The sequence below is a fragment of the Scyliorhinus torazame genome, chromosome 14 (assembly GCF_047496885.1).
Source record: "Scyliorhinus torazame isolate Kashiwa2021f chromosome 14, sScyTor2.1, whole genome shotgun sequence".
NCBI classification, from domain to species: domain Eukaryota; kingdom Metazoa; phylum Chordata; class Chondrichthyes; order Carcharhiniformes; family Scyliorhinidae; genus Scyliorhinus; species Scyliorhinus torazame.
The window spans coordinates 155,438,321-155,461,510 of NC_092720.1; the positions used below are offsets into that span (position 1 = coordinate 155,438,321).

A 23,190-nucleotide genomic window follows, 5' to 3' on the forward strand; every position below is an offset into this window, starting at 1 on the left:
GTCAGTGTGATGTCCATGTGCACAGTGTGACCAGTCAGTGTGATGTCCTTGTGCACGGTGTGACCAGCCAGTGTGATGTCCATGTACACTGTGTGACCAGTCAGTGTGATGTCCATGTACACAGTATGACCAGTCAGTGTGATGACCATGTACACAGTGTGACCATTCAGTGTGATGTCCATGTGCACACTGTGACCAGTCAGTGTGATGTCCATGTACACAGTGTGACCAGTCAGTGTGATGTCCTTGTGCACAGTGTGACCAGTCAGTGTGATGTCCATGTACACAGTGTGACCAGTCAGTGTGATGTCCTTGTGCACAGTGTGACCAGTCAATGTGATGTGACCAGTCAGTGTGATGTCCATGTACACTGTGTGACCAGTCAGTGTGATGTCCATGTACACAGTGTGACCAGTCAGTGTGATGTCCTTGTGCACAGTGTGACCAGTCAGTGTGATGTCCATGTACACAGTGTGACCAGTCAATGTGATGTGACCAGTCAGTGTGATGTCCATGTACACTGTGTGACCAGTCAGTGTGATGACCATGTGCACAGTGTGACCAGTCAGTGTGATGTCCATGTACACAGTGTGACCAGTCAGTGTGATGTCCTTGTGCACAGTGTGACCAGTCAGTGTGATGTCCATGTACACAGTGTGACCAGTCAATGTGATGTGACCAGTCAGTGTGATGTCCATGTACACTGTGTGACCAGTCAGTGTGATGTCCATGTACACAGTGTGACCAGTCAGTGTGATGTCCTTGTGCACAGTGTGACCAGTCAGTGTGATGTCCATGTACACAGTGTGACCAGTCAATGTGATGTGACCAGTCAGTGTGATGTCCATGTACACTGTGTGACCAGTCAGTGTGATGACCATGTGCACAGTGTGACCAGTCAGTGTGATGTCCGTGTGCACAGTGTGACCAGTCAGTGTGATGTCCATGTACACAGTGTGACCAGTCAGTGTGATGTCCATGTGCACACTGTGACCAGTCAGTGTGATGTCCATGTACACAGTGTGACCAGTCAGTGTGATGTCCATGTACACAGTGTGACCAGTCAGTGTGATGTCCGTGTGCACAGTGTGACCAGTCAGTGTGATGTCCATGTGCACAGTGTGACCAGTCAGTGTGATGTCCATGTACACAGTGTGACCAGTCAGTGTGATGTCCATGTGCACACTGTGACCAGTCAGTGTGATGTCCATGTACACAGTGTGACCAGTCAGTGTGATCTCAATGTACACAGTGTGACCAGTCAGTGTTATGTCCATGTACACAGTGTGACCAGTCAGTGTGATGTCCATGTGCACAGTGTGACCAGTCAGTGTTATGTCCATGTACACAGTGTGACCAGTCAGTGTGATGTCCTTGTACACAGTGTGACCAGTCAGTGTGATGTCCATGTGCACACTGTGACCAGTCAGTGTGATGTCCATGTACACAGTGTGACCAGTCAGTGTGATCTCAATGTACACAGTGTGACCAGTCAGTGTTATGTCCATGTACACAGTGTGACCAGTCAGTGTGATGTCCATGTGCACACTGTGACCAGTCAGTGTGATGTCCATGTACACAGTGTGACCAGTCAGTGTGATCTCAATGTACACAGTGTGACCAGTCAGTGTTATGTCCATGTACACAGTGTGACCAGTCAGTGTGATGTCCATGTGCACAGTGTGACCAGTCAGTGTTATGTCCATGTACACAGTGTGACCAGTCAGTGTGTTGTCCATGTACACAGTGTGACCAGTCAGTGTGATGTCCAGGTACACAGTGTGACCAGTCAGTGTTATGTCCATGTACACAGTATGTCCAGTCAGTGTGATGTCCATGTGCACAGTGCGACCAGTCAGTGTGATGTCCATGTTCACAGTGTGACCAGTCAGTGTGATGTCCATGTACACAGTGTGACCAGTCAGTGTGATGTCCATGTGCACAGTGTGACCAGTCAGTGTTATGTCCATGTACACAGTGTGACCAGTCAGTGTGATGTCCGTGTGCACAGTGCGACCAGTCAGTGTGATGTCCAAGTACACAGTGTGACCAGTCAGCGTGATGTCCATGAGCACAGTGTGGCCAGTCAGTGTGATGTCCATGTACACACTCTGACCAGTCAGTGTGATGTCTATGTGCACAGTGTGACCAGTTAGTGTGATGTCCATTTGCACAGTGTGACCAGTCAGTGTGATGTCCTTGTGCACAGTGTGACCATTCAGTGTGATGTCCAAGTACACAGTGTGACCAGTCAGTGTGATGTCCAAGTACACAGTGTGACCAGTCTGTGTGATGTCCATGTGCACAGTGTGACCAGTTAGTGTGATGTCCATTTGCACAGTGTGACCAGTCAGTGTGATGTCCTTGTGCACAGTGTGACCATTCAGTGTGATGTCCAAGTACACAGTGTGACCAGTCAGTGTGATGTCCATGTGCACAGTGTGCCCAGTCAGTGTGATGTCCAAGTGCACACTGTGACCAGTCAGTGTGATGTCCATGTGCACACTGTGACCAGTCAGTGTGATGTCCATGTGCACACTGTGACCAGTCAGTGTGATGTCCATGTGCACAGTGTGACCAGTCAGTGTGATGTCCATGTGCACAGTGTGACCAGTCAGTGTGATGTCGATGTGCACACTGTGACCAGTCAGTGTGATGTCCATGTGCACAGTGTGACCAGTCAGTGCGATGTCGAAGTGCACACTGTGACCAGTCAGTGTGATGTCCATGTGCACACTGTGACCAGTCAATGTGCTGCAGACGTTCAGCGTCTGGGTATCAGGTTTCTTGATGTCAGCTGTCGATACGATGAGTATTCTCTCCTGAACAAGGCTGCATCACTCACCTCGATGGCCGTGGTAAACTGCAGCGTGTAAAATATGATGGAGACGAGATTCCCACTGGTGACGTTTCCTGCTTCCACCAGACATCCACCACAGTAAAGCAGAGTGAGCTTCAAAACCAAGTCTGACAGCTGAGACAGAGAAGAGGCAACACAGAGACAGAGTGAGGACAAGGTCCCGCTTTCCCCAGTCTCTCACTGCCCTGCACCCATTACTGCAGGGTCCCTGAGAGAAACTATACTCAAACTGACCGCACTGACACTCCTCAATCCCACCCTCAATCCTGAATCACACCCTCACTCCCCAGTCACACTGACACTCCTCAATTGCACCCTCACCTGCCAATCACACCCTCATTCTCCGATCACACCCTCATTCTGTAATCACACTGACACTCCTCAATCGAACCCTCACTCCCCAATCACACACTCATTCCCCAATCACACCCTCACTCCCCAATCACACCCTCACTCCCCAATCACACCCTCGTTCCCCAATCACACCCTCACGCACCAATCACACCCTCATTCCACAATCACACCCTCATTTCCCAATCACACCCTCTCTCACCAATCACATCCTCATTCCCCCAAAACACCCTCATTCCTCAATCACACCCTCACTCTCCAATCACACTCTTATTCCCCAATCACACCATCAGTCCCCAATCACATCCTCATTCCCCAAACACACCCCAATCACACCCACACACCCCAATCACACGCTCACTCCCCAATAACACCCTCACACCCCAATCACACCCTCATTCCCCAAACACACTCTGACACCCCAATCACACCCTCATTACCCAATCACAACCTCAAACCCCAATCACACCCTCACTCACCAATCACAAACTCACTCCTCAATCACACCCTCACTCCCCAATCACACTCTCACTCCCAAATCACACCCTCATTCTCCAATCACACCCTCACACCCCAATCACACCCTCACTCCTCAATCACACCTTCACTCCTCAATCACACCCTCACTCCTCAATCACACTCTCTCTCCTCAATCACACCCTCACTCCTCAATCACACCCTCACTCCTCAATAACACCCTCACTCCTCAATCACACTCTCACTCCTCAATCACACCCTCACTCCTCGATCACACCCTCACTCCGCAAACACACCCTCACTCCCCAATCACACCCTCAATCCCCAGTCAAACCCTCACTCCCCAGTCACACCCTCACTCCTCAATCACACCCTCACTCCTCAATCACACCCTCACTCCTCAATAACAACCTCACTCCTCAATCACACACTCACTCCCCAATCACACCCTCACTCCTCAATCACACCCTCACTCCCCAATCACACCCTCACTCCCCAATCACACCCTCACTCCTCCATCACACCCTCACTCCTCAATAACACCCTCACTCCTCAATCACACCCTCACTCCGCAATCACACACTCACTCCTCAATCACAATCTCACTCCTCAATCACACACTCACTCCTCAATCACAGCGTCATTCCTCAATACCACCCTCACTCCTCAATCACACCCTCACTCCGCAATCGCACCCGCACTCCCCAATAACACCCACACTCAATCGCACAACACTCCTCAATCACACCCTCACTCCTCAATAACACCCTCACTCCTCAATCACACTCTCACTCCTCAATCACACCCTCAATCCTCAATCACACCCTCACTCCTCAATTACAATCCCACTCCTCAATCACAGCCTCACTCCTCAATCACACCCTCACTCCTCAGTAACACAATCACTCCTCAATCACAATCTCACTCCTCAATCACACTCTCACTCCTCAATAACATCCTCACTCCTCAATCACACTCTCACTCCTCAATCACACCCTCACTCCTCAATCACACTCTCACTCCTCAATCACAATCTCACTCCTCAATAACACCCTCACTCCTCAATCACATCCTCACTCCGCAATCACACCCTCACTCCTCAATCACAATCTCACTCCTCAATCACACTCCTCAATCACAGCGTCATCCCTCAATAACACCCTCACTCCGCAATCACACCCTCACTCCTCAATCACACTCTGACTCCTCAATCACACTCTCACTCCTCAATCACGCTCTCACTCCTCAATCACACACCCACTCCTCAATTACACCCTCACTCCTCAATCACACTCTCACTCCTCAATAACACCCTCACTCCGCAATCACACCCTCACTCCTCATCACACTCTCACTCCTCAATCACACTCTCACTCGTCAATCACACCCTCACTCCTCAACCACACCCTCACTCCTCAATCACACTCTCACTCCACAATCACACCCTCACTCCTCAATCACACCCTCACTCCCCAAACACACCCTCACTCCCCAGTCACACCCTCACTCCTCAATCACACCCTCACTCCCCAATCACACCCTCACTCCCCAATCACAACCTCACTCCCCAATCACACCCTCACTCCCCAATCACACCCTCACTCCCCAATCACACCCTCATTCCCCAATCACACCCTCACTCCCCAATCACACCCTCACTCCCTAATCACACACTCACTCTCCAATCACACGCACATTCCCCAATCACACCCTCACTCCTCAATCAAACCCTCACTCCTCAATCACACCCTCACACCCCAAACACGCCCTCACTCCCCAACCACACCGTCACTCCTCAATCACACCTTCACTCCTCAATAACACCCTCACTCCGCAATAACACCCTCACTCCTCAATCAGACCCTCACTCCTCAATCACACCCTCACTCCTCAATCACACCATCACTCCTCAATCACACCCTCACTCCCCAATCACACCCTCACTCCCCAATCACACCCTCACTCTTCAATCACACCCTCACTCCTCAATCACACCATCACTCCTCAATCACACCCTCACTCCGCAATCACACCCTCACTGCCCAATCACACCCTCACTCCTCAATCCCACCGTCACTCCTCAATCACACCCTCACTTCTCAATCACACCCTCACTCCGCAATCACACCTTCACTCCTCAATCACACCCTCACTCCTCAATCACTCTCACTCCTCAATAACACCCTCACTCCTCAATCACACCCTCACTCCGCAATCACACCCTCACTCCTCAATCACACCCTCACTCCGCAATCACACCCTCACGCCTCAATCACACCCTCACTCCTCAACCACACCCTCACTCCTCAATCACACTCTCACTCCTCAATCACACCCTCACTCCTCAACCACACCCTCACTCCTCAATCACACTCTCACTCCACAATCACACCCTCACTCCTCAATCACACCCTCACTCCCCAAACACACCCTCACTCCCCAGTCACACCCTCACTCCTCAATCACACCCTCACTCCCCAATCACACCCTCACTCCCCAATCGCAACCTCACTCCCCAATCACACCCTCACTCCCCAATCACACCCTCATTCCCCAGTCACACCCTCACTTCCCAATCACACCCTCACTCCCCAATCACACCCTCATTCCCCAATCACACCCTCACTCCCCAATCACACCCTCACTCCCCAATCACATCCTCACTCTCCAATCACACCCACATTACCCAATCACACCCTCACTCCTCAATCACACCCTCACTCCTCAATCACACCCTCACACCCCAAACACGCCCTCACTCCCCAACCACACCGTCACTCCTCAATCACACCCTCACTCCTCAATAACACCCTCACTCCGCAATAACACCCTCACTCCTCAATCACACCCTCATTCCTCAATCACACCCTCACTCCTCAATCACACCATCACTCCTCAATCACACCCTCACTCCTCAATCACACCCTCACTCCACAATCACACCCTCACTCCCCAATCACACCCTCACTCTTCAATCACACCCTCACTCTTCAATCACACCCTCACTCCTCAATCACACCATCACTCCTCAATCACACCCTCACTCCGCAATCACACCCTCACTCCCCAATCACACCCTCACTCCTCAATCCCACCCTCACTCCTCAATCACACCCTCACTCCTCAATCACACCCTCACTCCGCAATGACACCCTCACTCCTCAATCACACCCTCACTCCTCAATCACACCCTCACTCCTCAATCACACTCTCACTGCTCAATCACACACTCACTCCTCAATCACACCCTCACTCCGCAATCACACCCTCACCCCTCAATCACTCTCACTCCTCAATAACACCCTCACTCCTCAATCACACCCTCACTCCGCAATCACGCCCTCACTCCTCAATCACACACTCACTCCTCAATCACATCCTCACTCCCCAATCACACCCTCACTCCTCAATCACACCCTCACTCCGCAATCACACCCTCACTCCGCAATCACACCCTCACTCCTCAATAACACCATCACTCCGCAATCACATCCTCACTCCTCAATCACAATCTCACTCCTCAATCACACCCTAACTCCTCAATAACACCCTCACTCCTCAATCACACCCTCACTCCCCAATCACACCCTCACTCCTCATTAACACCCTCACTCCTCAATCACACTCTCACTCCTCAATCACACCCTCACTCCTCAATCACACCCTCACTCCGCAATCGCACCCTCGCTCCCCAATAACACCCACACTCAATCGCACCACACTCCTCAATCACACCCTCACTCCTCAATAACACCCTCACTCCTGAATCACACTCTCACTCCTCAATCACACCCTCACTCCTCAATCACACCCTCATTCCTCAATAACACCCTCACTCCTCAATCACACCCTCACTTCCCAATCACACCCTCACTGCCCAATCACACCCTCATTCTCAAATCATACCCTCACTCCTCAATCACACCCACACTCGTCAATCACACCCTCACTCCTCAAGCACACACTCACTCCTCAATCACACTCTCACTCCTCAGCCACACCCTCACTTCTCAATCACACCCACACTCCTCATTCACACCCTCACTCCTCAATCCTACAAACTCCCCAATCACATCCTCACTCCCCAATCACACTCTCACTCCTCAATCACACCCTCACTCCTCAATCACACTCTCACTCCTCCACCACACCCTCACTCCTCAATCACACCCACACTCCTCATTCACACCCTCACTCCTCAATCACACCCTCACTCCTCAATCACACCCTCACTCCTCAATCGCGCTCTCACTCCTCAATCACACCCTCACTCCTCAATCACACTCTCACTTCTCATTCACACCCTCACTCCTCAATCATACAAACTCCCCAATCACACCCTCACTCCCCAATCACACCCTCACTCCTCAATCACACCCACACACCTCAATCACACCCTCACTCCTCAATCACACTCTCACTCCTCAACCACACCCTCACTCCTCAATCACATGCTCATTCCTCAATCACACTCTCACTCCTAAATCACACCCTCACTCCTCAATCACACCCTCACTCCGCAATCACACCCTCACTCCTCAATCATACCCTCACTCCTCAATCACACCCTCACTCCGCAATCACACCCTCACTCCTCAATCACAATCTCACTCCTCAATCACACCCTCACTCCTCAATCACACCCTCACTCCCCAATCACACCCTCAATGCCCAATCACACCCTCACTCTCAAATCATACCCGCACTCCTCAATCACATGCTCACTCCTCAATCACAACTTCACTCTTCAATCACACCCTCACTCCCCAATCACACCCTCACACCTCAATCACACCCTCACTCCTCAATCACAACGTAATTCCTGAATCACACCTCACTCCCCAATCACACTCCACTCACTAATCTCACACTCACTCCCCAATCCACGATCACTCCCTCATCACACCCTCACCCCAATCACACCCTCACACCCCAATCACCCGCTCACTCCCCAATCACACCATCACTCCTCAATCACATCCTCACTCCTCAATCACACCCACACTCTTCACTCACACCCTCACTCTCAAATCATACCCTCACTCCTTAATCACACACTCACTGCCCAATCACACCCTCACTCTCAAATCATACCCTCACTCCTCAATCACATGCTCACTCCTCAATCACACCCTCACTCCTCCATCACACTCCACTCACTAATCTCACCCTCACTCCTCAATGACACCCTCACTTCTCAATCACAATCTCACTCCTCGACCACACCCTCACTTTTCAATCACACCCTCAATCCCCAATCTCACCCTCACTCCCCAATCCACGACCACTCCCTCGTCACACCCTCACCCCAATCACACCCTCACACCCCAATAACACCCTCACTCTGCAATCACATCATCACTCCTCAATCACACCCTCACTTCCCAATCACAACCTCACCCCAATCACACCCTCACACCCCAATAACACCCTCACTCTGCAATCACACCCTCATTCCTCAATCACACCCTCACTCCCCAATCACAGTCCATTCCCCAACCACACCCTCACTCCTCAGTCACACCCTCACTCCCCAATCACACCCTCACTCCTGAATCACAACCTCACCCTCGAATCACATCCTCACTCCCCAATCACACCCTCACTCTCCAATCACACCCTCACGCCTCAATTACATCCTCACTCCTCAATCCCACCCTCACTCTCCAATCACACCCTCATACCTCAATTACATCCTCACTCCTCAATCACACCCTCACTCCTCAATCACACCCTCACTCCTCAATCACACCCTCACTCCTCAAACACACCCTCACTCCTCAATCACACCCTCACTCCTCAATCACACCCTCACTCCTCAAACACACCCTCACTCCTCAATCACACTCTCATTCCCCAATCACACTCTCACTCCCCAATCACACCCTCACTCCCCAATCACACCCTCACTCCTCAATCACACCCTCACTCCTCAATCACACCCTCACTCTCCAATCACACCCTCACGCCTCAATCACACCCTCACGCCTCAATCACACCCTCACTCTCCAATCACACTCTCACTCCTCAATCACACCCTCACTCCTCAATCACACCCTCGCTCTCCAATCACACCCTAATACCTCAATTACATCCTCACTCCTCAATCACACCTCACTCCTCAATCACACCCTCACTCTCCAGTCACATCCTCACTCCCCAATCACACCCTCACTCTCCAATCACACCCTCACTCCTGAATCACAACCTCACCCTCGAATCACATCCTCACTCCCCAATCACACCCTCACTCTCCAATCACACCCTCACGCCTCAATTACATCCTCAATCTTCAATCCCACCCTCACTCTCCAATCACACCCTCATACCTCAATTACATCCTCACTCCTCAATCACACCCTCACTCCTCAATCACACCCTCACTCCTCAATCACACCCTCACTCCTCAAACACACCCTCACTCCTCAATCACACCCTCACTCCTCAATCACACCCTCACTCCTCAAACACACCCTCACTCCTCAATCACACTCTCATTCCCCAATCACACTCTCACTCCCCAATCACACCCTCACTCCTCAATCACACCCTCACTCCTCAATCACACCCTCACTCCTCAATCACACCCTCACTCTCCAATCACACCCTCACTCCTCAATCACACCCTCACTCTCCAATCACACCCTCACTCCTCAATCACACCCTCACTCCTCAATCACACCCTCACTCTCCAATCACACCCTGACTCTTCAATCACACCCTCATACCTCAATTACATCCTCACTCCTCAATCACACCCTCACTCCTCAATCACACCCTCACTCTCCAATCACACCCTCACTCCTCAATCACACCCTCACTCTCCAATCACACCCTCACTCCCCAATCACACCCTCACTCCCCAATCCCACCCTCACTCCTCAATCACACCCTCACTCCCCAATCACACCTCACTCCTCAATCACACCCTCACTCTCCAATCACACCCTCACTCCCCAATCACACCCTCACTCCCCAATCCCACCCTCACTCCTCAATCACACCCTCACTCCCCAATCAAACCTCACTCCTCAATCACACCCTCACTCTCCAATCACACCCTCACTCCTCAATCACACCCTCACTCCTCAATCACACCCTCACTCTCCAATCACACCCTCATACCTCAATTACATCCTCACTCCTCAATCACACCTCACTCCTCAATTACACCATCACTCCCCAATCCCAACCTCACTCCTCAATCACACCCTCACTCTCCAATCACATCCTCACTCTCCAATCACACCCTCACTCCCCAATCACACCCTCACTCCCCAATCCCACCCTCACTCCTCAATCACACCCTCACTCCCCAATCACACCTCACTCCTCAATCACACCCTCACTCTCCAATCACACCCTCACTCCTCAATCACACCCTCACTCCTCAATCACACCCTCACTCTCCAATCACACCCTCATACCTCAATTACATCCTCACTCCTCAATCACACCTCACTCCTCAATAACACCATCACTCCCCAATCCCACCCTCACTCCTCAATCACTCTCACTCCTCAATAACACCCTCACTCCTCAATCACACCCTCACTCCGCAATCACACCCTCACTCCTCAATCACACCCTCACTCCGCAATCACACCCTCACGCCTCAATCACACCCTCACTCCTCAACCACACCCTCACTCCTCAATCACACTCTCACTCCTCAATCACACCCTCACTCCTCAACCACACCCTCACTCCTCAATCACACTCTCACTCCACAATCACACCCTCACTCCTCAATCACACCCTCACTCCCCAAACACACCCTCACTCCCCAGTCACACCCTCACTCCTCAATCACACCCTCACTCCCCAATCACACCCTCACTCCCCAATCGCAACCTCACTCCCCAATCACACCCTCACTCCCCAATCACACCCTCATTCCCCAGTCACACCCTCACTTCCCAATCACACCCTCACTCCCCAATCACACCCTCATTCTCCAATCACACCCTCACTCCCCAATCACACCCTCACTCCCCAATCACACCCTCACTCTCCAATCACACCCACATTACCCAATCACACCCTCACTCCTCAATCACACCCTCACTCCTCAATCACACCCTCACACCCCAAACACGCCCTCACTCCCCAACCACACCGTCACTCCTCAATCACACCCTCACTCCTCAATAACACCCTCACTCCGCAATAACACCCTCACTCCTCAATCACACCCTCACTCCTCAATCACACCCTCACTCCTCAATCACACCATCACTCCTCAATCACACCCTCACTCCACAATCACACCCTCACTCCCCAATCACACCCTCACTCTTCAATCACACCCTCACTCTTCAATCACACCCTCACTCCTCAATCACACCATCACTCCTCAATCACACCCTCACTCCGCAATCACACCCTCACTCCCCAATCACACCCTCACTCCTCAATCCCACCCTCACTCCTCAATCACACCCTCACTCCTCAATCACACCCTCACTCCGCAATGACACCCTCACTCCTCAATCACACCCTCACTCCTCAATCACACCCTCACTCCTCAATCACACTCTCACTGCTCAATCACACACTCACTCCTCAATCACACCCTCACTCCGCAATCACACCCTCACTCCTCAATCACTCTCACTCCTCAATAACACCCTCACTCCTCAATCACACCCTCACTCCGCAATCACGCCCTCACTCCTCAATCACACACTCACTCCTCAATCACATCCTCACTCCCCAATCACACCCTCACTCCTCAATCACACCCTCACTCCGCAATCACACCCTCACTCCGCAATCACACCCTCACTCCTCAATAACACCCTCACTCCGCAATCACACCCTCACTCCTCAATCACAATCTCACTCCTCAATCACACCCTAACTCCTCAATAACACCCTCACTCCTCAATCACACCCTCACTCCCCAATCACACCCTCACTCCTCATTAACACCCTCACTCCTCAATCACACTCTCACTCCTCAATCACACCCTCACTCCTCAATCACACCCTCACTCCGCAATCGCACCCTCGCTCCCCAATAACACCCACACTCAATCGCACCACACTCCTCAATCACACCCTCACTCCTCAATAACACCCTCACTCCTGAATCACACTCTCACTCCTCAATCACACCCTCACTCCTCAATCACACCCTCATTCCTCAATAACACCCTCACTCCTCAATCACACCCTCACTCCCCAATCACACCCTCACTGCCCAATCACACCCTCATTCTCAAATCATACCCTCACTCCTCAATCACACCCACACTCGTCAATCACACCCTCACTCCTCAAGCACACACTCACTCCTCAATCACACTCTCACTCCTCAGCCACACCCTCACTTCTCAATCACACCCACACTCCTCATTCACACCCTCACTCCTCAATCCTACAAACTCCCCAATCACACCCTCACTCCCCAATCACACTCTCACTCCTCAATCACACCCTCACTCCTCAATCACACTCTCACTCCTCAACCACACCCTCACTCCTCAATCACACCCACACTCCTCATTCACACCCTCACTCCTCAATCACACCCTCACTCCTCAATCACACCCTCACTCCTCAATCGCGCTCTCACTCCTCAATCACACCCTCACTCCTCAATCACACTCTCACTTCTCATTCACACCCTCACTCCTCAATCATACAAACTCCCCAATCACACCCTCACTCGCCAATCACACCCTCACTCCTCAATCACACCCACACACCTCAATCACACCCTCACTCCTCAATCACACTCTCACTCCTCAACCACACCCTCACTCCTCAATCACATGCTCATTCCTCAATCACACTCTCACTCCTAAATCACACCCTCACTCCTCAATCACACCCTCACTCCGCAATCACACCCTCACTCCTCAATCATACCCTCACTCCTCAATCACACCCTCACTCCGCAATCACACCCTCACTCCTCAATCACAATCTCACTCCTCAATCACACCCTCACTCCTCAATCACACCCTCACTCCCCAATCACACCCTCAATGCCCAATCACACCCTCACTCTCAAATCATACCCGCACTCCTCAATCACATGCTCACTCCTCAATCACAACTTCACTCTTCAATCACACCCTCACTCCCCAATCACACCCTCACACCTCAATCACACCCTCACTCCTCAATCACAACGTCATTCCTGAATCACACCTCACTCCCCAATCACACTCCACTCACTAATCTCACACTCACTCCCCAATCCACGATCACTCCCTCATCACACCCTCACCCCAATCACACCCTCACACCCCAATCACCCGCTCACTCCCCAATCACACCATCACTCCTGAATCACACCCTCACTCCTCAATCACACCTACACTCTTCACTCACACCCTCACTCTCAAATCATACCCTCACTCCTTAATCACACCCTCACTGCCCAATCACACCCTCACTCTCAAATCATACCCTCACTCCTCAATCACATGCTCACTCCTCAATCACACCCTCACTCCTCCATCACACTCCACTCACTAATCTCACCCTCACTCCTCAATGACACCCTCACTTCTCAATCACAATCTCACTCCTCGACCACACCCTCACTTTTCAATCACACCCTCACTCCCCAATCTCACCCTCACTCCCCAATCCACGACCACTCCCTCGTCACACCCTCACCCCAATCACACCCTCACACCCCAATAACACCCTCACTCTGCAATCACACCCTCATTCCTCAATCACACCCTCACTCCCCAATCACAGTCCATTCCCCAACCACACCCTCACTCCTCAGTCACACCCTCACTCCCCAATCACACCCTCACTCCTGAATCACAACCTCACCCTCGAATCACATCCTCACTCCCCAATCACACCCTCACTCTCCAATCACACCCTCACGCCTCAATTACATCCTCACTCCTCAATCCCACCCTCACTCTCCAATCACACCCTCATACCTCAATTACATCCTCACTCCTCAATCACACCCTCACTCCTCAATCACACCCTCACTCCTCAATCACACCCTCACTCCTCAAACACACCCTCACTCCTCAATCACACCCTCACTCCTCAATCACACCCTCACTCCTCAAACACACCCTCACTCCTCAATCACACTCTCATTCCCCAATCACACTCTCACTCCCCAATCACACCCTCACTCCCCAATCACACCCTCACTCCTCAATCACACCCTCACTCCTCAATCACACCCTCACTCTCCATCACACCCTCACGCCTCAATCACACCCTCACGCCTCAATCACACCCTCACTCTCCAATCACACTCTCACTCCTCAATCACACCCTCACTCCTCAATCACACCCTCGCTCTCCAATCACACCCTAATACCTCAATTACATCCTCACTCCTCAATCACACCTCACTCCTCAATCACACCCTCACTCTCCAGTCACATCCTCACTCCCCAATCACACCCTCACTCTCCAATCACACCCTCACTCCTGAATCACAACCTCACCCTCGAATCACATCCTCACTCCCCAATCACACCCTCACTCTCCAATCACACCCTCACGCCTCAATTACATCCTCACTCCTCAATCCCACCCTCACTCTCCAATCACACCCTCATACCTCAATTACATCCTCACTCCTCAATCACACCCTCACTCCTCAATCACACCCTCACTCCTCAATCACACCCTCACTCCTCAATCACACCCTCACTCCTCAATCACACCCTCACTCCTCAATCACACCCTCACTCCTCAATCACACCCTCACTCCTCAATCACACCCTCACTCCTCAATCACACCCTCACTCCTCAATCACACCCTCACTCCTCAATCACAGCCTCACTCCTCAATCACACCCTCACTCCTCAATCACACACTCACTCCTCAATCACACACTCACTCCTCAATCACACACTCACTCTCCAATCACACCCTCACTGCCCAATCACACTCTAATTCCCCAATCACACTCTCACTCCCCTATCACACCCTCACTCCCCAATCACACACTCACTCCTCAATCACACCCTCACTCCTCAATCACACACTCACTCCTCAATCACACCCTCACTCCTCAATCACACCCTCACTCCTCAATCACACCCTCACTCTCCAATCACACTCTCACTCCTCAATCACACCCTCACTCTCCAATCACACCCTCACTCCTCAATCACACCCTCACTCTCCAATCACACCCTCACTCCTCAATCACACCCTCACTCCTCAATCACACCCTCACTCTCCAATCACACCCTCATACCTCAATTACATCCTCACTCCTCAATCACACCTCACTCCTCAATCACACCCTCACTCTCCAATCACACCCTCACTCTTCAATCACACCCTCATACCTCAATTACATCCTCACTCCTCAATCACACCCTCACTCCTCAATCACACCCTCACTCTCCAATCACACCCTCACTCCTCAATCACACCCTCACTCTCCAATCACACCCTCACTCCCCAATCACACCCTCACTCCCCAATCCCACCCTCACTCCTCAATCACACCCTCACTCCCCAATCACACCTCACTCCTCAATCACACCCTCACTCTCCAATCACACCCTCACTCCCCAATCACACCCTCACTCCCCAATCCCACCCTCACTCCTCAATCACACCCTCACTCCCCAATCACACCTTACTCCTCAATCACACCCTCACTCTCCAATCACACCCTCACTCCTCAATCACACCCTCACTCCTCAATCACACCCTCACTCTCCAATCACACCCTCATACCTCAATTACATCCTCACTCCTCAATCACACCTCACTCCTCAATAACACCATCACTCCCCAATCCCAACCTCACTCCTCAATCACACCCTCACTCTCCAATCACATCCTCACTCTCCAATCACACCCTCACTCCCCAATCACACCCTCACTCCCCAATCCCACCCTCACTCCTCAATCACACCCTCACTCCCGAATCACACCTCACTCCTCAATCACACCCTCACTCTCCAATCACACCCTCACTCCTCAATCACACCCTCACTCCTCAATCACACCCTCACTCTCCAATCACACCCTCACTCTCCAATCACACCCTCATACCTCAATTACATCCTCACTCCTCAATCACACCTCACTCCTCAATAACACCATCACTCCCCAATCCCACCCTCACTCCTCAAACACACTCACTCCTCAATCATACCCTCACTCCTCAATTACACATCACTCATAATCACACCCTCTCTCCTCAATCACCCCTAACTCCCCAATCACACCCTCGCTCAGCAATCACAACATCACTCCTCAATCACCCCCTCACCCCCCAATCACACCCTCACTCCCCAATCACACTCTCACTCCTCAATCACACCCTCACTCCTCAATCACACCCACACACTTCACTCACACCCTCACTCTCCAATCACAGCCTCACTCCTCAATCACACCCTCACTCCCCAATCACACCCTCACTCCTCAATGACACCCTCACTCCTCAATCACACCCTCACTCCTCAATCACACCCTCACTCCCCAATCTCACCCTCACTGCTCAATCACAAACTCACTCCTCAATCACACCCTCACTCCCCAATCATACCCTCACTCCTCAATCACACCCTCACTCCTCAATCACACCCACACTCTTCACTCACACCCTCACTCTCCAATCATAGCCTCACTCCTCAATCACACACTCACTCCCCAATCACACTCTCACTCCTCATTCACAAACTCACACCTCAATCACACCTTCAGTCATCAATCACACCCTCACTTCCCAATCCCACCCTCACTCCCCACGCCCTCACTCCCCACACCCTCACTACTCAATCACACCCTCAATCCCCAATCACAGCCTCACTTCTCAATCACACCCTCAATCCCCAATCACCCCCTCACTTCTCAATCACACCCTCACTCCTCAATCGCACCCTCACTCCTCAATCACATTCTCACTCACTAATTACACCCTCAATCCTCAAACACATCCTCACTCCCTAATCACACCCTCACCCCTCAATCACACCCTCACTCCTCAATCACACCCTCATTCCTCAATCGCACCCTCACTCCTCAATGACATCCTCACTCCCTAATCACACCCTCACTCCCGAATAACACCCTCACTCCCCATCACACCCTCACTCCCCATCACACCCTCACTCCCCACTCACACCCACACTCATAACGGGTTTGTCAAAGGCCCACATCACCCTTGTGATTGAACCACCCTCATCCTCCCAGCCTCGCAGTGAGCTCCACAACCCACCCAAGATGGAGGAGCGTGGTCACTTACACTGTTCGTCCACATGAAACCAGCGTAGGCTGCAGCCTCCTTCTTATTGAGTCGGTAGGTATCCTCCAGACGATCTCCATAGCGACGAGACTCCCCATCCTCATTCGCAAAGCTCCGCACTGTCTTCATGGAAGAGAAGGTTTCCACAGCAACATCGTTAGCCTTCGCGAGAGACTCCTGAACCTTGGCGGAGAGTTTCTGTCAAACAAAATACAAAGGAAGGTCAGAGACCCTCACACAGTGACAGATACCATCACACAGGAACAGGGACCCTCACACAGGGACAGAGACCCTCACACAGGGACAGAGGCCTCCACACAGGGACAGATACCCTCACACAGGGACAGGGACCATCACACAGGGACAGGGACCCTCACACAGAGACAGGGACCCTCACACAGTGACAGATACCCTCACACAGGGACAGGGACCCTCACACAGTGACAGATACCCTCACACAGGGACAGGGATGCTCACACAGGGGCAGAGACCCTCACACAAGGACAGAGACCCTCAGACAGGGACGGTGACCCTCACACAGGGACAGATACCCTCACACAGAGACAGAGACCCTCACACAGGGACAGAGGCTTCCACACAGGGACAGTGACTCTCACACAGGGACAGAGACACTCACATAGGGATAGAGTCCCTCACACAGGGACAGAAATCCTCAAACAGCGACAGAGACCCTCAAACAAGGACAGAGATCCTCAAACAGAGACAGAGACCTTCAAACAGGGACAGAGACCCTCAAACAGGGATAGGGACCAGTCTAAAAGTTAATGAGCCTCTTACAGTAAGAAGTCTCACAAGACCAGATTAAGTCCAAAAGGTTTATTTGAAATCACAAGCTTTCGGAGCGCTGCTCCTTCATCATAATATATGTGGGAGAGACACAATTGCAAGATAATTACAGATTGGAATGTAAGAATGGTTGGAACGTGAGTCTTTACAGGTAAACAATCTTTACAAGAACAGATAGTGGCTGGGATTCTCCGACCCTGCGACTGGTCGGAGAATCCTCAGGGAGAGGCGCGAATCCCGCCCCGATGCGAGCTTCCCTATTCTCCGCCGCCGTTTTCGGGCGCCCGCGGGATTCCCGCCACTCCGGTCGGGGGCCTACCAAACTCGGCGCCGGGCCCGTGTAGGGCTCCGCAATATTGCCCGGGCCCAGTGCGGAGAAGGGAACCCCCGCGCATGCACGGAAATACGGGGCCGTTCTGCGCATGCGCTAACTCACTTCGGCACCGGCTGGAGCTGCGGGAACCACTCCGGCATCAAGCTATCCCCCTAGAATGGGGAGAATTCCTCACTTTCGGGGGCCATTGGTGCCGGAGTGGTTGGCGTCGGTTTTCACGCCGGCCTGGGGACATAGCCCCATTATTAGAGAATCCGGCCCAGTGTGAGGGATAATCACAAGTGATTGAGGTGTGAATTGTCTCAAGTCAGCATAATGAGTTGGATTCTGCAAACTCAGACAGCATGGTGGGAGTTACATGTAATGTGACATGAACCCGAGATCCCGTCCTCATGCGTGTGGAACTTGGCTACCAGTTTCTGCTCAGCGATTCTGTGTTGCCGTGTGTCTTGAAGGCTACCTTGGAGAATGTTTACCCGAAGATCGGAGGCTGAATGTCCTTGACTGCTGAAGTGTTCCCTGACTGGAAAGCAACACTCCTTTTTTAAAAAATAATAATTTATTGAGGTATTTGAAAAATTTTATAACAGTAACATAAACAATGACATCAACATGGTAAAATAAACATTTCCCCCCCCAGCCCAATCTTTACACACCTCAACCACATAACAACAATCCTCCCCCCCGATCTTTGGAATACTGTATGCTGACATTTTAATTTTCCCCGAGAAAGTCGACGAACGGCTGCCACCTCCGGGTGAACCCGACCATTGACCCTCTTAAGGCGAACTTTATTTTCTCGAGACTGAGAAACCCAGCCATGTCACTAACCCAGGTCTCTGCACTCGGGGGCTTCGTGTCCCTCCACATTAACAGGATCGTCTCCGGGCTACCAGGGGGGCAAAGGCCAGGATGTCGGCCTCTTTTGCCCCCGAATTTCCGGATCTTCCGACACTCCAAAAATCGCTACCTCCGGACTCGGCACCACCAGTGTTTTTAGCACCGTGGACATTGCCTCAGCAAAACCCTGCCAAAACCCTCTAAGCTTCGGGCATGCCCAAAACATGTGGACATGATTTGCTGGGCTTCCCGTGCACCTCACACACCTATCCTCAACCCCGAAAAACCTGCTCATCCTAGCCGCTGTCATGTGTGCCCGGTAGACTACCTTAAATTGTATCAGGCTAAGCCTGGTGCATGATGAGGATGTGTTAACCCTGCTTAGGGCATCCGCCCACAGACCTGCCTCGATCTCTCCTCCTACCTCGTCCTCCCACTTGCCCTTAAGCTCCTCCACCGGAGTTTCCTCTGCCTCCGAAAGTTCCTGGTAAATATCCGATACCTTCCCCTCCCCCACCCAGGTACTGGAAACTACTCTGTCCTGTATCCCCCGTGGCGGCAGCAGTGGAAAGGCCGGCACTTCTCAGGAAGTCACACACCTGCAAATACCTAAAACCATTCTCTGCCGGCAATTTAAATTTATCCTCCAAAGCTTTCAAGCTGGGAAAGCTCCCGTCTATAAATCCTTCCAATTCCTGCCCTCTGCCAACTCCGGAACCCGCCATCTAGCCTACCTGGTACAAACCTGTGGTTGTTATAAATCGGGGTCCAAACCGATGCTCCCTCCACTCTCTTATATCTCCTCCATTGCTCCCAGATTCTCAGAGCCGCCACCACCACCGGACTTGTGGAGTATCGGGCCGGCGAGAACGGCAGAGGTGCCGTTACCAATGCTCCCAAACTGGTGTCTTCACATGACGCCGCCTCCATCTGCTCCCCTGCCAACCCCTCCCCCACTACCCACTTCCTAATCATGGCTATATTAGCCGCCCAGTAGTAATTGCAGAAGTTCAGCAGCGCCAACCCACCCTCCCCCGACTGCACTCCAGCAACACTTTCTTCACTCGCGGGGTTTTACTCGCCCACACTAAGCCCAAAATAATCATATTCACCCACTTGAAAAAGGCCTTAGGAATGAATATGGGGAGCCACTGAAAGACAAACAGAAAGCTGGGAAGGACCGTCATTTTCACGGTCTGTACCCTCCCCGCCAGTGATAACGGGAGCATGTCCCATCTCTTAAAGTCCCCTTCCATTTGCTCTACCAACCGGGATAGGTTTAACTTGTGCAGTGCCTCCCATTCCCGGGCCACCTGGATTCCCAGATATCGAAAGCTCTTCCCTACCATTCTAAGCGGCAGCTCTCCCAGTCTCTTCTGTCCTCTTGCCTGGATTGCGAACATCTCGCTTTTCCCCATGTTTCAACTTATACCCCGAAAAATTGCTAAATTCCCCCAGGATTCGCATTACTTCCCCCATCCCCTCCAACGGGTCCAAAATGTACAAGAGCAGTTCATCTACGTAAAGCGAGACCCGGTGCTCCACCCCCCCTCCCCCGAAGCAGCCCTTTCCAGTTCCTAGAGGCTCTTAACACCATGGCCAATGGCTCTATGGCCAGAGCAAACAGTAACGGGGAGAGGGGGCACCCTTGCCTCGTCCCTCGGTGTAGTTTAAAATACCCCAACCTCAGCCGGTTTGTACACTCACTACTGGTGCCTGATAGAGCAACCACACCCAGTCAATAAAGCCCTCACCAAACCCAAACCTTCCCAGCGCCCCCCAGGTAATTCCACTCCACCTGATCAAAAGCCTTCTCCACATCCATCGCTACCACCACCTCCGCCTCCTCTCCTTCTGAGGGCATCATAATAACATTTAGAAGCCTTCGAACATTGGCTTTGAGTTACCTGCCCTTAACAAATCCAGTCTGGTCTTCCTCTATCACCCCTGGGACACAGTCCTCTATCCTTGTGGTCAGTATCTTAGCGATCAGTTTGGCATCCACATTCAGTAGAGAAATCGGCCTGTATGACCCGCATTGCTCCGGATCCTTCTCCTGTTTCACGATCAATTAAATCGAGGTCTGCAACATTGCTGGGGGGAGGACTCCCTTCTCTCTTGCTTCGCTAAATGTCCTCACCAACAATGGGCTCAATATCTCTGAAAACTTCTTATAGAATTCCATCGGGTAGCCATCAGGCCCCGAGGCCTTGTCCGACTGCAAGCCCTCCAGCCCCTTGATTATTTCCTCAATCTCAATTGGGGCTCCCAGCCCTTCCACCAGGTCCTCCTCCACCCTCAGGAACCTCAACTGATCCAGAAACTGCCTCATCCCCTCCACCCCAACTGGGGATTCCGACTCATATAATTTACTACAAAAGTCCTAAAACACCTTGTTCACCCCCGCTGGGTCCAGGACAGTATTACCGTCTCTACTCTTTACTTTACCTATCTCCCTGGCCACCTCTCTTTTTCCAAGAAGGTGCGCCAACATTCTCATAGATCACCCCCTTGCCTTCCTCAACTGTTCCACTGCTTTCCCTGTGGTCAACAGCCCAAACTCCACCTGTAACCTCCGCCGCTCCCTCAGTAGCCCCGTATCCGGGGCCTCCGAGTATCTCCTGTCCATCTGGAGTATCTCTTCCACTAACCTATCCCTCTCAGCACGTTCCACCTTTTCTCTGTGGGCCCATATCGAGATTAATTCCCCTCTGACCACTGCCTTCAAAGATTCCATAACCGTCGCTGCAGAGACCTCTGCTGTATCATTTGTTTCCAGGTAGTTCTGGATGGACGTGTTAACCCGCCCACAGATCGCTTCATCCGCTAGCAACCCCACATCCAGTCTCCACAGTGGGTGTTGCCCTCTCTCCACACTAACCCGTAGATCCACCCAATGCAGGGCATGGGCCGACACTGCGATTGCCAAAACTCAGTATCCACCACCCCTGGTATTCGCGCCCTGCTCAGAACAAAAAAGTCGATGCGAGAGTATAACTTGTGGACATGTGAAAAAAAGGAAGACTCCTTCGTCCTCGGCCATGCAAACCTCCATTGGTCTACTCCCCCCATCTGTTCCATAAAACCCTTCAATTCCTTTGCCGCAGCCGGCCTCCTCCCTGACCTGGATTTTGACCGGTCCAATTCCAGATCAATGACTACTGAAGTCCCCTCCCATGATCAGGTTATGTGACTCTAAGTCTGGGATCTTACCTAACATCCGCCTCATAAATTCCACGTCGTCCCAATTCGGAGCATATATGTTCACAAGTACCACTCGCACCCCCTCCAGCTTCCCACCC

General features: G+C 51.9%; 1 protein-coding gene across 1 annotated transcript in view; it reads right to left on the minus strand.

The window, feature by feature from the left end:
* The window catches only part of LOC140390097 (antigen peptide transporter 1-like), a 78,698-nt gene that overhangs the window by 35,955 nt on the left and 19,553 nt on the right, over positions 1–23,190 (minus strand). The window contains exons 6-7 of the mRNA XM_072475003.1: positions 17,908–18,105; positions 2,846–2,974 (exon numbers count right to left, since the gene is read on the minus strand). Coding sequence (XP_072331104.1) covers positions 2,846–2,974; positions 17,908–18,105 — 327 coding nt within the window. The remainder of the gene's footprint in view (positions 1–2,845; positions 2,975–17,907; positions 18,106–23,190) is intronic.